Source organism: Panthera tigris, chromosome D1, assembly GCF_018350195.1.
Source record: "Panthera tigris isolate Pti1 chromosome D1, P.tigris_Pti1_mat1.1, whole genome shotgun sequence".
Lineage (NCBI taxonomy): Eukaryota > Metazoa > Chordata > Mammalia > Carnivora > Felidae > Panthera > Panthera tigris.
Genome location: NC_056669.1, coordinates 32,845,415 through 32,869,896, shown reverse-complemented (window position 1 = coordinate 32,869,896; position 24,482 = coordinate 32,845,415). Strand labels below are relative to the sequence as shown.

The 24,482-nt window shown below is 36.4% G+C and overlaps 1 protein-coding gene across 1 annotated transcript in view; it reads left to right on the top strand.

Annotated features, from left to right (window-relative positions):
* ARHGAP42 (Rho GTPase activating protein 42) overlaps positions 1-24,482 on the top strand; it is a 309,496-nt gene that overhangs the window by 75,386 nt on the left and 209,628 nt on the right. Inside the window, exon 3 of the mRNA XM_007089137.3 lies at positions 22,745-22,806. Within this exon, the coding sequence (XP_007089199.2) occupies positions 22,745-22,806 (62 nt within the window). The remainder of the gene's footprint in view (positions 1-22,744; positions 22,807-24,482) is intronic.

Sequence of the window (24,482 nt, the reverse complement as noted above, 5' to 3'; positions counted from 1 at the left end):
ATGAGCATGGAGATCAATGTGGGACCCTGGGATCATGACCTGAGCTGAAATCAAGAGTCAGATGCTGAACCGACTGAGACACCCAGGTGCCCCTTGATTTCTCCTTTTTTTTAATTTTTATTTTTAAAAATTTTCTTTAATGTTTGTTTATTTTTGAGAGAGAGAAAGAGAGAGACAGAGAGAGAGAGCACATGTGCGCACATGAATGGGGGAGGAGCAGAAAGAGAGAGAGAGAGAGAGAGAGAGAGAGAGAGAGAATCTGAAGCAGGCTCCAGGCTCTGAGCTGTCAGCACAGAGCCTGATGCGGGGCTCGAACTCAAGAACTGTGAGATCATGACCAGAGCTGAAGTCATACGCTTAACCAACTGAGCTACCCAGGCACCCACCCCTTGATTTTTCTTTTTTCTTTTTATTTTTTTAAATGTTTATTTATTTCGGAGGCAGAGAGAGACAGAGCATGAGTGGGGGAGGGGCAGAGAGAGAGACACAGAATCCAAAGCAGGCTCCAGGCTCTGAGCTGTCAGCACAGAGCCCAACTCAGGGCTCTAAGTCACAAACCACGAGCTCATGACCTGAGCTGAAGTTGGTTGCTCAACCAGCTGAGCTACCCAGGTGCCCCAGCTTGATTTTTCTTTTAACATGAGTATTTGTTTATAAAGAAAGAAATCAGTTATGATGTACTAAACCAGTATTACTATAGGATAGAGAACATTACTGAGGATCAGGAAACTTGAGCCCTAATCCAACTTTGCCTTAATAATTAAGCAGTCTGACCCCTAGACATGCCCATTCCTGATTCAGATGTTTTATCTCCCATAAAGTGAAGAGGTTGGGTTATGTGATCTCTGAAGTTTTAATCTGTATCTGATTTTACTGTTTGAAGATCAGATTCATGTAGCATTCCTTTTCCCTACATTTTAACAATCACTACTTAACAGTTTGTAGATAGTGGGTCCATTTGAGGCTGAATTAGAGACATGCCACATAATCAAAAGTCTGTATAGAATATGTACATTTAGGAGATAATACTAAATGTACTCACCTTCCAGGTGTAAAAAACAGAATATTACAGGTGTTTTGAACAGTGACTCTCAAAGTTTAATGTATATATGAAACAGCTAGAGATCTTATGAAATGCAGATTCTGATGCAGAAGATCTTAGGTGGAGTGTGTGATTCTGCATTTCTAACGGACTTAAAGGTGATACTGACATTGCTGGTCCATGGACCATACTTTGAGTAGCAAGGATTCATAATCCCTGACATGCCCCTCCACAATCACCTTCCTCTGCTTCCTCTACCATTTCTTTTTCTTCATTGTTTTGTCAGTTATATATGTATTCATAAACAGTATATTTTTATTTCTGAAAACCTAAGTAGCAAGTCCAAACCTAGCTGTGAGAGGAAAAGGCAATTTTATCCCCACCAAAAAGAGGCTCTCAGGAGAAGATAAGCTGAATGAGTCGGATTCACTGTGTGGCTTTAGCTTGCCTACATTCACAAAAGTTCCTTCTGGAGAAATCACTGGCAGAATGCAGAGTTCTTCAACAAGATCTTGCTGCATATGGGATTTGCATTATGCATACAACAGGGTGGTCAAGGTGGCAGGCTTTCAGAGGGGCTGTGCCAGGTGGTCACTTTTTTGGGTTTTTCCTTTAGAAGTGTTAGCTACTCTGAGTGGGTATAGAGGTAGCTGGTCTCTTGAAGTCATCAATGACTCCTCCTCCCTGTGATGCTGTGATGAAAAGTAGCTGAGCCGTGTCAGAAGAAGGTTGAGGACTGCCACATGGGCCTCAACAGCATGACTTCTTTCTCTTTACAGAATGAATGAGAAAGGGCACCATCAGTGATCATGCGCCACTGGCACTTGGAACAATGGTTGTCATTTTTGTGTAATACTTCTTGACATTTGTTTCATAAATGTCTAGCCCCCAGCATAGGCTTTGTAACACACACCTGGCCAAAAAGCCTAGATTATATTACTAAAATACTACTATGTTAGCACTATTATTTAGAAAAAGTAAAACCCACATATTTATATAATAGCATTTATTTTCACTTAGTAGTGTAATTGTAGTTCAAAGAAGGCAGAGGCCAGATCTGTCTTTTCTTTTTTTAAAACTACTTTAGCTTTGACCCCTGACCTAGGGCCTGACTCATGGTAGACCCTTAAATTGTTGAATAAATGACATAATTTTCCCTATAAACTTTAATTTTTTACTTATATATAATATGTATATAATACATATTATATATGTATTTACTTATATATAATATGTATATAATACATATTATATATGTATTATATACATATTATGTATACATGTATATACACATATTATATGTATTATTTATATATAAATTTGTTTTCTTTTAAAGAAGATTATGGTAAATACTTCTGGGTTTTCATAGATATTATGATTCTTAATGATTTCATGACTTCAAATTATTCCATCAGGTTCATATACATAAACTTATGAAATAAACTCTAGAACATTTAAGGTTCTTGTAGTTGGTCTTGCTAAAGAGTACAGTAAACATTTCTGCATATTTCTCTTAATTTCCATTAAACTTCTTACTTACAATACCTTCTTGAAGTCACATGTAACTGCAGTGGTAGGGTTTTTAAATACATGCCCTGCAGCATTTCAGGCATGTTAGGTGATTTTCACAGGTTGTGGTGAATTTGATATTCAACATTGGTCTGCTTGTCTCTTTCCACTTTGGCTAAATGGATGTTGTTGTGGCTCTTGCAGATTAGATTTGAAAAGTGTGAATTGATCAGTAGGTTAACATTTATGGTGGGCAGTGAATGGTAGATGAAATTCTAGTATTTTGAGGGCTTTAAGGAGTTAGATAAAAGATTGGGGGACAGAAGATGAATGCTATGTAGGGGTAGATATAATATTGCTTGTTGCTTTCAATCAGGAGACTTATGTAGCTCCTGTTATTGGGAATCTGAGTTAAACATTAAAACTTTATTAGGAAAACCTAACTTAGAGCAAAAAGTATTGTAAAAAAATTGTAAGAAACAAATAAAGTAAAAATATAGGTATGTTCGCATATCCTCACCACCCAACACTTTTTATCTGAGCCCTCAAATACATTCTAAACATTTTGAAATAACTGTATAAGAAAGAGGAAAAGACTTGAATAACTGTTCCTAACCTGAAGGAATGATGAGGATATTGCAAGTTGTCGTTCCAAGGATAGTGACCTAGGAATGTATCCCTGACACTGTTGGGTAAGGCTGGAGTGGATACAGTGCAAAGAACTATCCTTACCCACCTTTATCAGTTTTATTTATTTTTATTTTTCTCATCAGGTTTAATTCTGCATGGGAAGGTACATAGTTTCAGCTTTGTTTAAAATAGCGTGTTGAAGCCCCAGTTTCAGCCTCTTATTCCTCTGATTTAATAAGAGGAATGAAATAGGGACCGCTGTGACTCGTACGTAGTATTGAGTAATAATAGCATGACACTCTCAGACAGAGGAGTTTTAAGACTTACCAATGACATAACCACTAAAAACGATGACTTACAAAAACTTCTTTATAAGTAAGCAATGTCAATGAAAAATAACTTGTAAAGTCAAGACATTTGCAGACTTTTTGTCTGTGAGTTGTGGTGGGAATGGGTGGGAAGGTGGTAGGAAGATGAATAAGATGTCTGCTTTCAATGTGCTTATAGTGGAATATGGCGAAAAACAGATTCTGAGCAAAGTAAGGAAAAGAAGGTGCTGTTTCCATATCAATATAATTACCTAATTTGTGGAAGCTGTTCCGGGAGTGTTTTAGATGTGTAGGCCTGTGTCTGGTCTGTAAGTCAGTCCCACTCGTCATGTGTCCCCTTCTGCTCTCACCCTTTTGGACTTGTGCTTGCTGGGGTTTTTTTGTTTGTTTCATTTTCAGCATTAGTGAGACATTGCTGGCTTGGAAGGGAGCAAAATGTAATTAGTTGTCTGGGACCCAGTCTGGAATTTCTCAGGCTCAGAGAACAAGTCAGTTGTTTCCAGAATTGAAGTCCCAAGCAAGACAGCATCCTTGAGCTCTCTCTTTAGCACCCTCCTTTCCATTTAAGAGCAGTTAGAGGTCATTACTCCTCTTCTCTAAGGATAAGTGAACTGTACGTTAGCTTTTGATGGCTCCCTTTTATCTGCCAATTACAGAGCTAGCCTGGTGGGAAGCAGCTTGTTGAATCCATCCAACTTAACTTCTCACAGCTGCTCTAATTGCCTGCTTTGTATACTGCTTTAGTTTTTGAACTGACTAAAGATCTTGAGTTAGGAGGGAGCTAGGAGTTCACCAGCTGGACATTTGGGGCTTAGAAATTGGTGAGGGAGGGTATGGAGTGATTACAAACTGGTGTAAGACTCCATCCTTCTTAAAGAATTATATGGGTAGACCAGATACCAAATGTACCATCATTTAACTATATTTACATAGTAAGTAATATGTGTGTAAATGCAAAAATCGATGCCCACTGTGTCAGTACTGGTGTAAAGACATGCATGGGAATTGATAACTTCCAAAGTCATGTCTAGCCTTAAAACCTTACTAGTAGGAAATAAAGGCTATCTCTACAAAAAATAAAATACTATCCATTTAAAAACACTGTTTACACTGGCTCGTTCAAACAATAGAAGCTCAAAGTTATTAATGTGAATCTACCTATTAGACAGGTTGTTTTGCTAGGTGAATTTAGCATGTGAGAGTATAGGATAATAAAGGGCTGTAAATCTTAGTTTATCACTTCAGAATTTATATCCATACCAGGGTTGGGGATTGAAAGTTACTTTGTTTTGTTCCTGTATTTGGTGCCTATAATTTGAAACCACTTTTAACCAAAGTCTTAAAAGTCTAGATTAAAAATCAGATATTAGTCAGCCTGCACTAGTGCCAATAAAAATATGAGTCATTAATATGAGGCAGATCTTGTTCATTCTATGTAATCTTGGAAACTATTGAAAAGTCCATTTGCAATTGTGCATAAACAGCTTGGTTAGCGATGTTGTATGATGGCCTGTGGTAACTCTCAGGAAAGTTTTGGACAACATGAACCTTGCTCTTAAGAGATTAAACATTTACCAAGAAGGAGAGTCAGTTTGCTAGTAAATATTTTAGGTGGAGACGTCATTCCTTTAGACACACCTAAACAGAAAATTCCTGTGGTAGAGACAGACAACACACAACCACTTGTCAACTAAGGTTATAACTCCCAGCTCTGAGTGGAGAAATGAGGCCATCAATTAGGTAATTCAGATCAAAATACATTCGTAATAATTGCTCACATTTTTCTGACATAACTAATGTATGTATTCTAGTTCATGTATTTACTGTTTTGAATGCAGGTATGCAGACATAGCAATAATGATGGTTAGTGCTTAATAGTTCTTAGAATGAAGACCTGTTACATCTTAAAAAAAAAAAAACACAACACCTTTTATATGGAAACCTGTGTACAAATTATATGTGTTTAGATGGATGGATGGTAACTCAAACCGAACCAAGTTTTGTATACTCTGTTGTCTGTAGTGTGCTCTACGTTTTAGGTTCTTTCCTGTTCCTTCTTTAGGAGAATATGTCAAAAGGTGAGACTAAGACAAATTTAAAATAGTGACATTTCAAGTCACAAGGGCTTCATTGTGTCTTCCTGAGCCAGGAGTGCTTTGCCTAGGTGCAAATATTTGTTGTTTGATTACCTCTCAGAAGTGTGATACAGTGGTAAAGTGACTTAACTGTGTAAGTCTGAATCACTTTGGTATGTATAGACAGGAGCCTGAGAGTGATCACTGATGCCTGCTCAGAGGGTATGAAGTGGAAGAAACTTTTCAAAGGAGTAGTTGGAAGTTTCTTTTTCATTTTCTTTGTTAGAGAAATTACTATGGGGAATGAATGCATAAATTTTTGCCAAATAAATCCATCCACTTCGAGGATACATCTGTTAGGTCCAATGGAAAGGTACTGTTCAATCCAGTTTTGCAAGTGATAAATAAGAATATAGTCCAGGGTGGGAGGCATGGCAAATGGTTTCCTTTGTGTGTTTTAAAAGGATTCCTATATAGCATAAAAACACTTTGAGGTAGTAACCTGTGTTTCAGGTTAAAAATAATAACTGATATATTTATAAACCCAGGAAATGTACTTAAAAGATCATAAATGATTTTAACTAAAAAAGAACCTATTGTCTTCAACTTAAACTAATAAAATTTAACTTTTAAAGTTTATTATTTATTTTGAGAGGGGAGAAGGAATGTGTGTGTGGGGGAGGGGCAGAGAGAGGAGGGGAGAGAGAATCCCAAGCAGGCTCCGTACTATTAGTGTGGAGCCTGATGTGGGGCTCGAGCTCAGGAACTGTGAGATCATGACCTGAGCCAAAGTTGGATGCTTTATCTACTGAGCCACCCAGATGCCCCAGTAAAATTCATCTTTTAAAGTATTAACTTATGAAATACTTTCTGGAAAGGTTTTCTTCAGAATTTGGTGATGAGCTGTAAATATTCATCCATACAGATATGATTAATATTTTAAGATGGAGTGTGGCCATTCAACTTTTCTTGAGCATTTCTTAGGAAAAAAATTTGCAAACCAGAGACAATGTCATTACCAACTACAACAGCACTCTTCCAAAGAGACCTGTGATTTTTATTAAACCTAGGAAACAGATTACCTTCTCATTTGCTGAATCAAAAGAGAATCTATTACTTATTATAAACCCTCATTACAACTGACTTAAATGTGGTTATATAAATCAGGAAGTCATCTATTAAAGTGGAACATTTCCAAATGCCTAAATTGTTTATACAAATAACATTTTCTTTTGAACTCTGTAGAGGAAGCATATTTTACTTCTTAATGGCTCTCAGTTGGACAATTGAATTATTGTTTTCCACTTTTTTTAACCACCCTATTTTTGCACCCACACAGAAACCACCCACAATTACCAATTGAAACAGCTGGGAAAGTTGCTTGTTTCAGGTGGAGTTCCTGTCTTTAAAAAAACATGCCACTTGAGAGAGATTTTCATCATATTAGCTCTGTGTTTTAAAGAATGCAATTTGATTTAATTTGAAATTGAAGGGCTTATTTTAAATTTCAGGCTCTGAAAAACAACCTGAAACATATCACAAGTCCCATGTTTCAAAGAAAAAAAAAATTTGTCTTAACTTACTGGTCTACATTAATTCCATGAAACTCCCCTTTTTTTTCTTTTGTGAAAGAAAATTGTATGCTCTTCGAGGTTAGAAAGTTTTACTCACATTTCTATTCCTGCATAGTACTTAAGTGCTTTATATTCAGTAGAAGCTTAGTAAATATTTGTTTCATGAATAGTTCCCTTGCAAAACCTAGTGAACCTTTATAGAAACATCATTATAAGGTACATAAATAGAATTTTAGTGTCATATATTAAACAATAAAATATGTATTTGGATATGTCTAGCATGATTCTTTTCAATATAGTAATAAACTAAGTTTTATACAGACATATACATACATCTAACTTTTGCATGTACTTGAGAATCATTTAGAACAAATTTCGTAGTGTTTTTGAATATTTCAAACCAGAGCTAAGGATTTTTGTATTCTTTAAATTATCTAGTGTTTATTGACTGTTATGTTAGGTGACTGTGTGCCAATCCCTGAGGACCTGGTGGGTCCTCACTGAATTAGAGGCTAACATGGAAGCAATATACTCCTTTTAAGACAACATAACTTAAAGAAGGCTAATTACAACGTGAGTGGATAGAGAGGGAAAGGACTTTTATCTGTGATTAGTGACTTAGAATAGCTCAAATCCCAGCAAAATAACTAGATAGTGAAATAAATGCCATAGCCCTATATAACTTGCGATGCAGGAACATATAGTTGAGCCTCATTATTCACAAATTCTGTATTTGTGAATTTGTCTACTCTACAATATATTGGTATCCCTAAAGTCAGTACTCTTGGTGCTTTTGTGTTCATGTTCATATGTAGAGTTGGAAAAGTTGGGATGCTTGACTCAGAGCATCTACTGTATAAAGTGAACTGCAGTGAGGCAGCCATGGCTAATCAACAATTAATAGGTTGTTTTTGGCTCCTTTATAAGGGCAATAACCCAAGTTGTGTTGAATAAAATTTAACTGAGTAGATTTTAAAGATCTACTATCTTATTGGCTTTATTCAGCAATTCATGAATCAGGCAGCATCCAATCTAGCAGATAGAAAGGAGATCTGAAGAGCTTGTACAAGGCAAGAGATTTTTAGACCAAAGTGAACAAGAGCAAAGAAATTGCACTGGGAGCTTGCTGATTGGTTAAAGCAGGGTTACTCTCCTTATATGGAGAAAAGGAAAGTTTTGGAGTTGTGTTAGGTAACTTGTGCTAAGCAAACAAGCAAAGGTTGGTTGACTTAGGCCTTCTTTTTCTGAGAGAGCAGGTAAAGAAGCTTAAGTTTTCGTTTGTTAACTTGGGGTTTTAGCATGAATGACTCCTTCATTGGACCTAAGCTGGTTACTTTAATAAGTAAAAGGATCAGAGATTAGACTCAGGAACTTGCTTTTGTACCTTTCTTCTACTCTTTTTAGCCTGTTTATGCCTGTATTTCCTGTCAGTAAAACTCAATAAGTACCTGAGTGCCAACTAAGTCTAAGGCACTATAAAATGGGACACCCGAGGGGAAAATGGTATGTGTGAAGATTATGGGCAGGTAGATAAGACCTAATATGTTAGGGGATGTACAATTTTAGCCTAAAGGTAGTGAGAAGCATTGCAGTGTGTTAATCAGAGCAATGATGTTATATTTGCATTTTAAAAAGGTTAATCTGACTGCCTTATGGAAGATTTAAGAAGACTGCCCCGGATGACCTTTTTTAAAAAATGTTTTACTTGGCTGTATCTCTGGGTTTGTGCCCAGGAGAAAATGGGGCATGGGTAGCCTGACTTTAATAATGTAACTTATGGGTATGATACCTATGTTTTTCTTTTAATACACTTGCATTGACCAACAGAACCAGTTAGAGTGCATCTCTTTTATTTTCTGTGTAAACAGAATGTCTTAGTAAAATTGGAATCATATTGGTTGGCTTGTAATTGCAAGCCTGAACCATGACATACCCACAATGATGTTTTTTTCCCTAATTTTTTGCATGATAACATAAACATGTTTTATCGCCTATTGGTAAACATCAGGTACCATAAAGGTAAGTGGTGGCCTGCGTATGTGTTAAGTGCATAGTTTACGGTTTGTTGGTAATTTCCTAGTTTACTTACTGGAGTTTATCTGCTCATGTTGAAGATAGTCTGCTTTGAAAACATCTTTTGAAGATAGTATTTTATCTCAGTTTTCTTGGTGTGGAGTAGTTTATATCTTTGTCTGGAAGCTGCATTTCTTTAGTACTATGATGATCTCATACCTTCTTCATGTACATGTGGAGGTGGGAGGGTGGGAAGTTGCACAGACTATTGTCTCTCTCTCTCTCTCTCTCTCTCTCTCTCTCTCTCTATATATATATATATATATATATATATATATATATATATTGAATTATCAGTAAATGTTACTTCTTACTTAGAAATGGCTTGGTTTCAATCCCAAGTTTAGTATCTTAGAGTGGAAAGAGACCTTGAAGAACATGGGAGCTATCATTTTGCTTTAGAAACAGGCGGAATGATTTGTTAAAGTCACAGTAGTTAGAACCTTGATTGCCTGGCTCCTAGGTCAGGAACTTTCACTCTTGGGTTTTGTTTATTCGTTCATTCATTCGTTCATTTATTCAGTGAAGCCTTATCAAGCACTTGTGATATGTCAGACACTGTTTTGAGTGCTAAAGACACATCATTGTGCAAAGCAGAAAAATAATCCCCACCCTATTGGGGGTTTGTCAGAGGAGTTAGATGGTAAAATGTATAGGTTCACTATATATTAAGTTAGACTGATAAATGCTATAAAAAAAGGAGATAAAAAAGGAGATTATTTAAAAAATTAAGTGTTTTTAATACAGAGACAGCTAATTTTAAGATCATGGCATTATTGCAAACTGCTTGTAAAATGAGCCTATTTTATCTTTCATTATCAGTGTCATCAATCAAATTTACCTGACCATGAAAACACTGACCTATTTCTAGATTAGAAACCTTGATGCAAAAGCCATAAGGGTAGAAAATACTTCTGAGCCATGCTAGCTTGTAAGCACTAGATTTTTTTCTGAAACATTTAGATGTTAAAGTATTTCTTCACTGCATCCTTCTGCTCTAGACCATTGGATTTCTTCCCTTGCTTGGGCATATTTAGTTTGTGCACTTGAAGGTTCATTGTCTTGATATGTGCAGTCTTGAGGAAAGTGAAGGTGTAATATCCTTTTTCAGCTGGAGTACAAGAATTGAGAGCCAGAGAATATGTTAGAGGGCTTTGCCACATAGTCTAAAGTTTCATTTGTATATTCTCAAGAGACACTTAAGGCTTTTGATTGAAGTTGCCCTTTAGGAGGTTTATTCTGGCATCTGTATATGTGATAAATTATAGCATGGAAGTATTTGCCAGAGTGAGTCAAAGATTGCCTTCCTCAGCAAATCTTTTATGGACCAAGAGAGAACATTTCTAAATGTGAATGAAATAATAAAAGTACAGTTTCAGTTTTGACATAAAATGTTTGGACCAGAAAGGCAACAGTTCTAGAAACTGTGTTTGAAATAAGTGAGTTAGGAGGCAGGACATGAACACCCAGAGATTATTGGAAGACTCATTGACAAAGACAATGGCAATCATATGAACACTGAAGAGAGATTTGGTTGGCTGTGGGGAAGAAACAGACTATAGAGGGAGAAATTAGAAAGCAAAAGAGTTGAAAAATAGGCCTAAAAAAAAAAGTCTTACCTTATAAACTAATTTAGACATATGTGGCTGGACAAAAGGGCTAATTCTGGGTAATTTCTCTGACATAGAATTCAAAATAGTTGCTGAGTCATGATTTTGAGCGCTGTGGAAAGAAGAGCTTTCAGGTCATGCTTCATTCTTGGGACTGAAAGAGAATGTCTTGTTTCTTCCATAACCATGAGGGCCAAGAGTACTACTTATTCCTGCCACTGAAAATACTGATAAGCTTCAAGGAGGAAGTAGAGATAATTCTTACAAATCTTATTAAAATATATACTGTTTTGTATTTAAATACAGTTTTAACTCTTAATTCCTCATGCAATCTCCCCCTGCCTGCCTTCCATAAATGCCAATAGTTGCCAAACTGCCTGGCATCAGAATCAACTATGGGAAGCTTTAAAAATTTGATTCTTGATCTGTACCCTAGACTTGAATGAAGGTTGAATCTCCTGGGAGGAAGAGGCTTTACTTATATGGATATTCCTTAAATCTCCACAGGAGGTTTAATTTTATGGAGATTCATGATATCTGATATAAGCCTGTGGAAAACAGCTACTCTCAACAATAGACTAGTGTTTATACTGAGGGGAGCTCAATTGGAAAGAGTACTAAAATGGGGAAAAAGTCTACTGCAGTTGTGCTTTTTGGATCACCAGATCCCCAATGCACAGCATTCTCCCAGTGGAGCCACTAACGCTGTAAGAAGACATGTTTGTAGGGAAACCCGGTCATTTATTGCCATATTGTCCTTCATAGCCTGAAAAAAGGTTTTAGTTTATGCAAAACAAACAGTTTAGTTTATGCAAAACATTCTCATACCCTTAGAATGAGAGTTGGCATTCATGGGCCAGTGTAGATGCTCTACAGATTTCCCAGACATGAAAAAGAATCAGCTTTTCAAATTAAAATCACAAAGTGTGACTTAGTTCATGCTGATAGACTTTGGATTCTGTAGAATTCTCTATCACTAATGAATATATTTGTGCAAAGAACCTTATGTGCAATTTAGTACATGCATATGTGAATAAAATATTCTTGTAGCGTTATAAAATGGAGGGTAAGAATAAAAATAGTTTTATGATATAATTACTATAATACTAAGGAGAATGTGCTGAGTGCTTTAAGCATAGTAAAAACAAAAATGCTCGAGAGCACCAAAGCTGGAGAAGGGATTTCTGACTGGGGACATCAGAGGATGCTTGAATAGAGAGGTTATTTGATCTGGGTCCTAGTGGTTAGGTAACATACAGTTTAGCAAATTCAGGTAAAGGAAAAGCATGGAAATTGGAAACTATAAGAATGTCTAGTAGTTTCAAAGTGCTAAGTTAGAGGTTAGAAATAGTAGCATTTCAGGCTAAGATACTTGGAAAGGTACCTGTGGTCACATACTGGAGGCCCCACGTTGCTTGCAATATGGAGTTTGGACGTTTGGACTTTATGCAAATCAATAACCTTGAATGGCTAAATAATGACATAATCAAAGGTGCCCTTTAGGAATTTTATTCTGACCATTAGTGCATATGATGAATTAGAGTCATGGAAGCTGGAAAACCAATAATCAGGCTGCTGTAATATTATAGCAGAGATGAAGTGATATCCTTCTATGGGTATGGAAGAAGGGTAGAGGAGAAAGACCAGCAGTATTTGGTGACTGGATGTGTGGAAGGGAGGAATGAGGTTAATCCATTGCTTGAGTTGCTAACAAAATGGTGTTTTGAGCCCATTTATGGGTTTATATGTGGCAGAGTACCCGAGGGTAGAGGAGAATTATGAGTTAAGTTTTGACACATGTTATGTTTTGAGATGCATACAGAATCTATAGTAGAAATTCCTGGGAGGTAACTGGATTTGCTCAATTTCATGAATTTCATGAATTTGCTCAATTTCATGAATCAGGCCTGGAGTAGTGGGAAAATGGATACATTTCATGTGATTCATGCAGGTTCAAAGTTTCATCCTGCAAGTTGTTAGCTGTAATATCTTGGGTATTATTTAACCTCTATATTTCAGTTTCTATTTGAAAAATAGAATGGTGAGTGAAGATTTGGGTGTTTTACTTGAGACCACCTTGTGAGGTACTGAGGATTAAAGAGCTCTGTGCAGTGCTGGTGTATGTGTCAAATAAATCCCCTCCTCCTCTGCCAACCCTCAGGTGTTCCTGCTCTTCTAACTTCATGAGGATAGGAGTATATGGTAATACCTTTGTAGACTTGGGAGGAGGAGAAACAGCTGTGTGGAGAGAAGAGTGATGATGGAAATGATAGAAATGAAGCTAGAGATGAGGAAGGGGGAGATTAGAAGCTTCATAGGGAGAAAGAGGGCCCCTTTTCTGAGACAGGCAAGTTGAAGAGAATGAACAAAGATAGTGTTAATCAGGGGTCTTGAACTTCCCTCAGAGAAGCAGGAGACTAGGCCATCTGGTATGAGTGAGTAAGGGGAAGTTGGGGCTGGGTTCTTGAGAAACAAAATTCTTTTTAGATAGCCACTGTGGGAAATAGGACTAGGAGTACACTAGAGTTGAATAGAGGGATTGCCAAAAAGCAAAAGGCAAAGGGGTTAGATAGCTTGAACTCTTAGTGTCCTTGTGGGTGTGTGAATTACCGCAGAGAGAAGGTCACTAGAGGTTAAGAGGTTATGGAAGAGAGAAACTGGATATTGGACAAGGAAGGAAGCGGATGTTGAAGCCTCAGTAGGGTGGTGGCAGGAAGACTGGGTACAGAGGAGGAGTATGAATGGGGTGCCTCCGTCTTTGTGAAATGTGAAGAAGTGCTGGGAGGTGGGTTCCTAATAGTGCTAAGGATTGGGAAGGCTTGATGGAAGTGGCTGTCAGTAACAAATTACTGATTGTTCCTTTAAGGCAGGATATTTGGGGCCTGATTACCCCTTCAGCACAAACAGCTCTGGGACTGTTTACTTTCAAGGATGATAAGCCTGTTCTTTGCTGTAATGTAGCGGGGTAGTACACTGGCATTCCCTGCCTGCCTCCTTTCTGCACCCCCTCCTTCCCCCTCCCTCTCCCTTGGCAATAATGGTTTGCTGGAATACAAAGACTTCGGAACAAAACAATCAAAATTAAGTACCTGCTTCTCCACTTACTAGTCCTGAGAACTTGGGGCAAGTTACTCCAGGTGATGATTGATCCTCATTTTCTTATCTGCAAAATTAGGATAAAACCTACTCAGTACCTCATATCATTATGTGGACATTAAGTGAGGTAGCATGTGTGACATCTCTGCCTCTTGATAGAGGTGCTACAGAGTGTGTATGCTCTACATATTGGGGGAAAATGACTTCTGAATTGGGGGTTTTGTTTTGGCTTTGAGAAACAGGTCAAACACCACTAAAATAAAATAAAATTAAAACAAGGCAACATCAGAATAACACATGTTTTCATTTTCTAAAATGTATGCTTCAAAAGAAAACAAAAATATATGACTTGGAGACTGTGTTATACAGAACAATACTTATTAACAAGATCTTGGAGTAAAACATCTTTGGAATTCAAAAGAAATTCATTTGAAGTGATGAGATAGTGTGAAGAATTCAAAGAAACCAGCTAGAATGACATTTTGAAATTGTGTAAAATTGAAAGGCTGTCTATATTTGTATGTATTCATTTGCCAAAATTTGAACTTAATATTATATAATGTATATGCCATGTGTGTGTGTGTGTGTGTGTGTGTGTGTGTGTGTACTAGTACTCTCAAACTACTTTGCAGTTTGGCAGTTTCAAAGCAGATACTACTAAAAGGCCCTACCTTCATTCAGAGAGAATATGGGAAGGAAAAAACCATTAGATAGGATAGTATAGAATTACTTCTGTGCCTCCATTGTGACTTTTCATCTTGGAGTCCTAATTCTTCTCAGTTATAATAGGTAATCCTAACGATCTGCTGTAGTGGTAGTAGCTCTCCTTTACATGTGAAGTCCCTGGTTTACAGAAGGTGTAAACCCTCTTTTGAGTCCCATTGTTATACCAGTGAGGATAAGAGAAACCAGACTGAAAACCACCTTAGACCAGAAAAGAGTAAAAGATAGCCATCTTGCCACAAGTTCTGAATCACAGCCCAAAAGTGCAGTGGTGGACAATGTTAGAACCCATGTTCATATGCCAATGTATAGCACAGGTTAGTACCCAATGATCCATGGAATGGAACCCAAGTATGGAGGGAGACACGAAAAACAGGAGTTGGGAACTTAAAAAGGAGACTAGATTACTGGCCATAACCCCTGCAAAGAATCTGGGTAGTATGGTTAGAAAATAAATGGGAACAAGTGAAAGTAGAAAGAAATGTCTTGATATTATGGATTCCAAAGTAAAGATTCTGTCCCTTTGTCTTGTCTGGATTGGCATTTGTGTACTGGATGGAACAAACATGGCACAGTTGATGGTAATAGACAAGTGATAAAGCAGAGATGTAGCAGTTTTTAACTCTATGCAGAGTACATGGTCAACTTGATAAAGGTTTTATGACTTTTTCCTGTGTAGGCTATGCATTTCTTATTGTTCTTTAATTCTTAATTAGCAAACTATGTTATAATATCAAATAAATTTTTATTACCAAAATAATACCTAATATGTTCTTCCAACTTATACATCTCATGTCTGCCAAAAACTAATACACTTGCATGCAATACTATACAAGTATGCATTGGTAGGATATGAAAGAAGAATTTAAATACAAGTTTATAGGGACTTGTTTTCAAAAGTAATCTTTTTGATTTGGGTTTGGAAGTTAAAAAAAAAAAACAAAAAAAAACACCAGGAGGACATTTTGGAGAACGGTTTAATTACCTTAAAGATCACTAGAGTTTCTTTGTGTTTTCATGAGACCTTAGATTCCAAGGGGCTGTGAAGTGTTAGAAGAAAGATGAGTGCCTCTGATTATGTGGGTGTATTACAGTGACCTGCCAGCATTCAACAATGGCCTGTGATTTTTTTTTTCTCCCGTTGGTTTAGGAAGCAATTTACTGGCTTTGTGAATAGGCATCCGTGGAGCTTGAAGCCACAAATAGAGTGGAGCAATCTTATTTGATGTTGTGACTTCTAGAAAATAACTAGAGTTTGTGGTTGCAAATAATTTTGGTATTGCAGACAGAGTAGACAGCCCATCAAGTGGAGGGTGTTAATTGTTACAAAGACACACCATATCTAGTTGATATTGTGTGAAGAGTTGGCGTCACTTTTTATATCTTACAGTTTTACAGACATCATTTCTTTTCCAGGCATACCAAAATGATCCTTTTTCTTGCTTTGTTAATGGGTTAAATTGTTCCTGAACCAAAGCTTGCTGTTCAGTTACTATGCTACCTTTGATCTTCTAAAGGTTCAAAGAACTTCCTCAGTGGGAGTTCCAGGCATGAACTGCTGCTGTGATACCCTGTTCGTTCATTGCAGGTTTCATAGCGTATTGCGGAGTGTCACTTGGTTGTGTACGTTGATTCCACTTTTATTTTTTTAATGTGGTCAGATCTAAATTCACCTGCTCTGGCTCATATGCTCAGTTAAGTGTTGGTATTTTACTGCTTCTCTTCTACTCTGTGGGAAAAAAAAGTGCAAGAAGGATACGAAGAAAGGCCTTGATAGTCTATGTCGTCCACCCAAATAGAATAGTAAAGTGACTATTGGGGCATTATCTGGACTTCTAAAATGATTGGATTGGTTCAATCTGGCCTTTATAGACTTTTATAAGTTTTCATGTTTTCCTTGAAATTTGGCCAAGTCTAAATCCCACTAACTCAGTTCTCCCCTATTCATCAGCATATCTGATCGTCATAGGTGATTTGCTCACTTATTAACTGAAAAATATGTTGTTGACATAATGGTATATGTCACTGAATTTGTGATCTGTACTTCTGTTTGAATGTGTATTTATTCTGCTTAGGTTTGAGAAAAAAAGACTCCAGGGAGAAATATTTAACACATCATTATCTGATTATGATACAAATGTTGGTTGGATGTGAGAGAGACATGCTTTCTCAAATCTCTGAATTGTGAAATTTGTAAAGCTCAAGCAGATCAGTTGTGGAAGCTAATAGTATAATGCTTAGTACTTACTGTAATGGAGTCATGTTAACAATGAACAAGGAATAATTTTCTTTATTTTTTCTTATTCCGTCTTCTAGGCACTAACCAGGATTTCCACAGTCAAAAGTAGTAGGGTGAACTTAAGCTTGCTGAAAAGATAGAGTGAGGAAATAGATATTTTAGATAGCTCAGGAATTTTTTAGAATTTATGATATTGGTAAATACAGAAACCATTATTATACTTCCTCAACGTGTGGGTATATTTCAATTGTTGTCTTTGTGAATGTTTATACTCTTGAGATCTGTCATAAATATACCTGAATAATAGATTTCTTTTGTTTCAAAAGTGTTTTTCCAATATCACATTGTAGAGATAAAAATGGTAACCTACAGCAATATTCTTAACTTCAACAATTTGTTGGAAAATTAACATTTATATATGAAACTGTGTTTTGATTGCTCTCCACTAATCTCATGGTCCAGATGGTCAGGAAGGGGAAAGATTATTAATGGTGAATACAGCCAGGAAAGTTTCATGCAGGTGGCCAGAATGTAGATAGCTAACATAATTTTCTGAAGTATCTGGCCTATCTTTTTTATAATATTTTATGAAACCTAGAATAAGAGTCAGTATGTTTCTCCTTATAGAGCAAGTAGATTATGGAAATCTATTATTAAACTTGTTAATTAATTTAACAATCCTCTATTGAAAGCCCATTGTGTGTTAAATATTGTTTTTGGAATATTGCTCTCACTTAATCAAGCTCCTGTCATACACCTAGGTATGGGCAGAATCTGTAATTGCAAGACCAGCTGTTATATTTGATGTTAGTGTGGATCCCCAAATCAGATAATGAAATGGTTATTTATGTATATATTAACATTGATAAGATATAGACCATCACATATAATTGCTTATAAAAATGTGTTTGGGAATTAGAAATTTGCATGTAATAAAAAACATTTTTAAATTTTACTTAGGTAAAGTCTTAGAAGAAATTGCTCAAGCAGTCAACATCAATAGCTATTTTGTTTAAGGCACTGTGATGGGTGGTTGCTGGAGGAATCATTTCATGTGTCTTGTGCCCAAGGCCTGGTGGGGAATTTGTTTTTGCCCAGGACTCCCTATCAGTTTTCATGGTCTCTAAAGGCTTTTGTGGGTACTGGTCACCAGAGATTCTAATACTCTTCTCTGAGCTTCTCATCTCTGAAGAGTTGCTGGGGTACACTTGGCAGTATGGATCTACCTGACTTGTGTCAGAGCTGCCTTTAGATTTTGAGGATGGGCCAGGCTAGGAAGTGACTGGCTATCCATCAAGCCCTTTGTCTGAAAACCCAGTTTACACAATAATACTTTGAATTATTTTATACTTGCATAGTAGAATTATTAATTCATCTTCTTTTTCTGTTATTTTGTGATTTGTAAACTACTTTTTAAAAAAAGGTTTATTTTTGAGAGGGAGTGAGAATGTGAATGGAGTCGGGGGAGGGGGGTGGTGGGCAGAGAGAGAGGGAGAGAGAGAATTCTAAGCAGGCTCCACACTGTCAGCACAGAACCCGATGTGGGGCACAGTCCTCCCACATACTGTGAGATTATGACCTGAGCTGAAATTGAGAGTTGGACACTTAACTCACTGAGCCACCCAGGTGCCCCTGTGCTTTGTAAACTATTAATGCAATACTTCAACATTATAAATAAAAAGACTTCAGGGAAAGCATTAGATAAGGGTTGAAAAAGTAAGTCACTGTTACTAATTCATTAAACGGTGTTTCTGGCTGTTCATTTTCCATGTAGGACAAATGAAAAACAGTAATATCTTCATTTGGACTAAGAAACATATAGTTTTATGGAACTGACACTATATTATTTAAAGAGCAATCTTAGTTCTTTGAAGTCATTTCCCTGAAAAATCAGCAAAAGAAGAAGAGACAAAACTTATTGTCAAATTGGGACAGACCTAGAAAACTGCTGGAGGGAGAGTAGTTTTTGTTGGGAGGAAGCAGACATGCAATTGCTTTTGCATGTTCAAATTTTTCTCCTCAGACATTCTTATTATAACAAACTATTATTGTACTGAGTCTATAAATAGTATTTATATGGGAAACAGACCAGAACACCATTCAAATAAAGCAGGAAACAGCATCATTAATATTTAGACAAGGAGGTACAACATCAAAATGAGAATCTGAGTTTCCTAATTACTTAAAACCAAAATCTGACTTAAGGCAACTGCTCGATTGACTCTTGAAGTAGTAGTTACCTTGGGGAAGCCTGTGGACTTCCAAGGTGTCATGGGATGATGCTCCTGGGACTATTAGGACACTACTCCATGAGGCAGTGGTTGTTGTTTGGGTTGACCAGGTAGAAGGTTCTAGTGTACCCCAGCCAATCTAAATCAAGCTAGACGTGCCTGGGTAGCGCAGTCAGTTGAGTGTCTGACTTAGGCTCATGATCTCATGGTTCATGGGTTCGAGCCCCGTGTCAGGCTCTGTGCTGACAGCTCAGAGCCTGGAACCTACCTCAGATTCTGTCTCCTTCTCTCTCTGTCTCCCCCCACTTGCATTCTGTCTCTCTCTGTCTCTGAAAAATGAACAAACATTAAAAAATTTAAAAAAAGTAAGTCAAGCTACATCTTCATTTATTCTGAAAATACCTGTTGTCAAAAAACAAAACAAAACAGGCTTGTCAGGCTTCTATGTGCTAGATATTTACTTAACTCTGGGAAAATTAGTAAGTGAATTTAGCCTCCTAAAATTTAGGCTAGTAGGAAAATAAAACATTTATAGCATGTGTTATTTTTCATTATTTAAAAAAGTTAAAAGATTTTTAATAAGCTTAACAAAAACTATCAATCTCTCATCTTACAAGCCCTCACCACTTAGTTACTCACAGAGATCACTTTGAACTTTTAGCCATTTCTGTTTCTTTCAAGACCATGATTGTCTTGCTACTACTTGACTTTTTCCTCAGTTTTAGATACATTCTTCTCATTTTATACTGTTATGTTTATATCATAGTGACTTTGCACATACTAAAACTGAGTTATTTAATTTATTTTCATGGTGTTACTAAATAACTGTTTTCCCAAGGGTTAGTAATTATCTTTGAATTTTCTTTAAAAGAATTGTAAATTTCCTTTCATTACATTCAGATACATTAGGATATTGATTGGTTCCATTTTTATTCTCCAGAGACATTTCTTGGAGCCTATAACCTATTGCTCCAGTCTAGATGATCCTGTCTGAACCTTTTACGCAATAGTTGTCCTGGAATATCTCTCTGTTGACATGAGAATTTCATTGCTTTCTATGCTATATTGGATACCCTACTTCTAGATTCTATATCCTCTTTTCTTGATTTATTCTCAAGTGTTGTTAGAGTGCCTTATCTAGTATCTTCCCATAAAAGAAGCATATGAGGGTAGTTGTTTTTGTTTTGTTTATTTTTAATTAAAAAGCTTAGGAGGCATTGAGTTTGAAATCTGGGATTAAAGAACTTCTTAAACAGACTTTCAACTACTTTTAATCACCTCTTATTTTCTCCCCTTCAGCAGTACTTGCTGCTTCCAATTCCTGTAGACCAAACTGATTACCTCTTGTTTTCTTTCTCTGTAGGCATATCTTTCTCTGTAGATAATTCCTTCCATTATTCACATTTTTTTGACATTTTTGTAGGCTCACCAATAGAACTCTTCGGTGGCAATAGATAGTTGCCAGGGTGATGGAATGCTTTCTTTACCCAAAGTACAAAAGTATAGTATGCTATTATGTACTCCATTTAAAACTTTTTATATATTTGTAAAATGTTTTTCTGTTCAGTTTACTGTTGTCACAAGTGGGTTGTATTGTAGCATTTTATTTTTGAAGAAATTAAAATCTCAAATTTCTAAATTAAAAAAAAGTGTCATATTTACTCTAAGGTCATTAATGTGTTGGGGCGCCTGGGTGGCTCAGTCGGTTGAGCGGCCGACTTCGGCTCAGGTCATGATCTCGCGGTCCGTGAGTTCAAGCCCCGCGTCGGGCTCTGTGCTGACAGCTCGGAGCCTGGAGCCTGTTTCAGATTCTGTGTCTCCCTCTCTCTGACCCTCCCCTGTTCATGCTCTGTCTCTCCCTGTCTCAAAAATAAATAAAGCATTAAAAAAATTTTTAAAAAAATGTGTTTATCGGATTAATCTGAGTCTCCCAGATAATTCTTTGATTTCTCTTTTGGCATCTGTGAATAAAATCCAATATGAAGTAATCATAGTGATAGCATTTCAAACCAGCTTGGTTAGTGTAAGCCTACTAGTTCTAAAAAGAGGAGTGGAGGGAAAAAAAATTAGATTGTAATTTTAAATTCTTCAATGGAAAATATTCTTTTTCTTAATAAGTTCTGTTATGAGACTCTTGATTTATTTTCCTCACTTATCTACTTTTATTATAGGCTTTATGCCAGACTTATTAGACTTCTGGTCTTATAGAATGTTTTTAATAATTTGTATGGGTGTAGGAAGACATAAGGAGCCTAAAGAATGAAGACGTAGAAGGGAAGGTAAAGCTTACATAGAAGGGCACCTGGGTGGCTCAGTCAGTTAAACTTCAGACTTCAGGTCATTATAACGTGGCTCTGAGGTGATTTGTGAGTTTGAGCCCCACATAGGGCTCTGTGCTGACAGCTCAGAGCCTGGATCCTGCTTTGGATTCTGTCTGCCTCTCTCTCTGCCCCTCCCCAGCTCATAGCGTACTCTGTCTCTCACTGTCTCTCAAAAATAAATAAAAACACTAAAATAACCTTAAATGGAAATAATTTTTGCCTTCACCTTACTTGTTTTATTAGTTTTATAATCAAAACATTCCAACTTTAGTTATATTAAGTATAAGGTATAGAAATTGATGTGGATGAATTACTGTCTTACAATTGCCATTTGGGACTATACATTTATAAAGAATACGTTACTGTAATTCTTGACTTACATTTTGGTTTATTCTCCCAGTGTTTCTAGGAGTATTTGATATTTTCTCCAAGCCAGGGCAGTATAGCTTCAGGTAGCTTTCTAAAGCAGTGATTCTTTAGACAGCTATCTGAACTTGTGATGAGCACTGGGTTTTGTACCTACATGATGAATCACTAAATTGTACACCTGAAACTAATATTACATATATTATAATTATTATATTGTATATTCACTAACTGGAATTTAAATAAAAGCTAAAAGAAAAAAGAAAACAGTGCTTCCCAATTTTAATATGCAGACGAACACTTGAGGATCTTATTAAAATGCAGAAACTGAGATGAGGCATTAGTCTGTATTTCTAACAAGCTCCTCAAATGCTGATGCTGGTAGTCCTTCCAGACACACTTACTACCCAGGGTCTAAACTAACTTGATATCTGAGTAATACAGAATAGAGAATCTGGTTTTAAGTATCTGTAACTATTGAGCTTCTAGATAGAAGTCAGTAACAGACTTTGCATTACTGGCTGCTAATAAGTACATCTAAATCGTACTGGATTTATTGCTTCTTAGAGATTTAATATATTCATTATTTGTAGGATTCTGTTTAGAAGCAATATGAGTCATAAACTTTTATTTATTAATATAAGTTATACATTACATACATATACTGTATTTCCTTAGTATCTTTAAAGAAAAAATGTTATACTCTATATGTGCTAAATTTTAACTTTCAGTACGCAAATATCTGTTATCTATAGCTGTTAGTCATTGAGATCTTATTATGTATAGTGTTCTATGCTTATAGAAACATAAATCCACAGAATATATACATATTTATAACTAGCTTCATTGTAATGTTTATTCCTGTGTAATTAGATATTAACAATGGAAAGTGGTTAATGCCTTTTTTTTTTAAATCTTCTAAATAGCTCAGTCACTAAAGGAATTTGCAAGACTACTCATTGCAGTAGAAGAAGAAAGGAGGAGACTGGTAAGTCCGTTCCCCATTTCTTCAGAATAAAACTTTGTTTGGACATATTGAAAGAAAGACCAGACCTTCTGAATTAGACTTAGCCATACCAGACCCTATATTTGATACATGTACTAAATGTTACAGAAAATATTTCTGTATGATTATGATTATCAATAATTTGATTATGATTATCAATAATTTCTGTATGAGTGTGATTATCAATTATTGCTAATGATATATACCATTTCTGTTTATTTCAGGTGTAATTTCATCAGGTATAAATTATATTCATTTTGTTTTCCAGTTAATTCTTTTGAGAATTAAAAATATTGAATTGTCATTAGAAACCCATTCTGAGTAACCTTATAAATAACTTTAGTGTTATAATAAAGATACATTCTAAGTATTAAAGACAATTCATAAAAGGAGCAAATAATTCTTTCTTAAAAAGGTGACATTTCAGTTGGGTCTTAAAGGCTGGGAGGATTCTGTTTGGCTGGGAAGAGTGGGGAAAACATTTCAGGTTGATGGGTTAACTTAATGTGGCAGTATCAGAGGATAGTTACTATAATATATTTATCCATTTACCAGTATAATTTTTGTACCCATTTTGTTAAAATTTCTGTGAAGGCCTCTGTCTATGACCCTCACTTCCCATTTGTATATGGGAAAATTAGTACATTTCCCACAGGATTGTCATAAAGCATTTGCAGCAGCACATGGCACATAGTAAGTATTGATGGTAATAAAGATGTTGTCTCTTACAGTGAGGGTTCCAGGCTTGTTTAAAATGCCATCTTTATCACTGGCTTCACCATCCTGTTGGGGAATTATGTATACACATATGTATATATGTGCATTAAATGCGCATTAAATGTGGTGTCATTCTGCTAATTGGATAAGGAGAACAGTTTCAGGAGGATGGCCTTGGCACAGGGAATGTTGCCTGAGCTAAGGAAGAATCACACAACCATTACTTGGCAGTCATATAATGAACTTGAGAAGAGGTACTGTATATATTTGTAGAATAAGGCAGATATTCTCAGAGAGTATTAGAAGATTGGTAGTTTTGGTCATAAGTAGGGTGTAAGAGGTGGGCTAAAAAGTTTTGGTGTGTGTTACAGAAGAGCAAGATTGCTGGTTTTTGAAAAGGATGGGAGAACCAATGTGGGATTTAGGAGAGATTAATTTGGTGGCCATGTGAAAAGATAGATAAGGTGGACTGTCAGGTGACATATTTTTTTAGGAAATATAGGTGACTATATTTTTTTAGGAAACATCAGCCTACAATGGTCTGGTCCCAGTACAGTGTAATCTGTGCTAGATATATATGAGCCATTATGGGAGACTTACGTCCTTTCTGGGGAGGTCAGAAAAAGCTTTTTGTCTGGAGGGAAGTTTGATTGGAGTCTTAAGACTAAATTGTATACTTTTAAGTACTGTATGCATAATCTTCAGTCCAGTTTCATGAACTATGCAATAGAAGTCCAAGTTTAATGGGGAAATGTGAGTAGGAGGTATCTTATGGCCCAGAGAAGAGCTGATGATGAAAATGGGAAAAAGTGGTTAGGGAGATGTGAAAATAGAGTTTTAAATGGTGTGGAAGCCAGGGGAATATACGATTTAGGGTTGAGTGAGGTTGTTATTCAAATCCTGTGCAAGTACTTCAGGAGAATGATCAATCAGCTAGCATG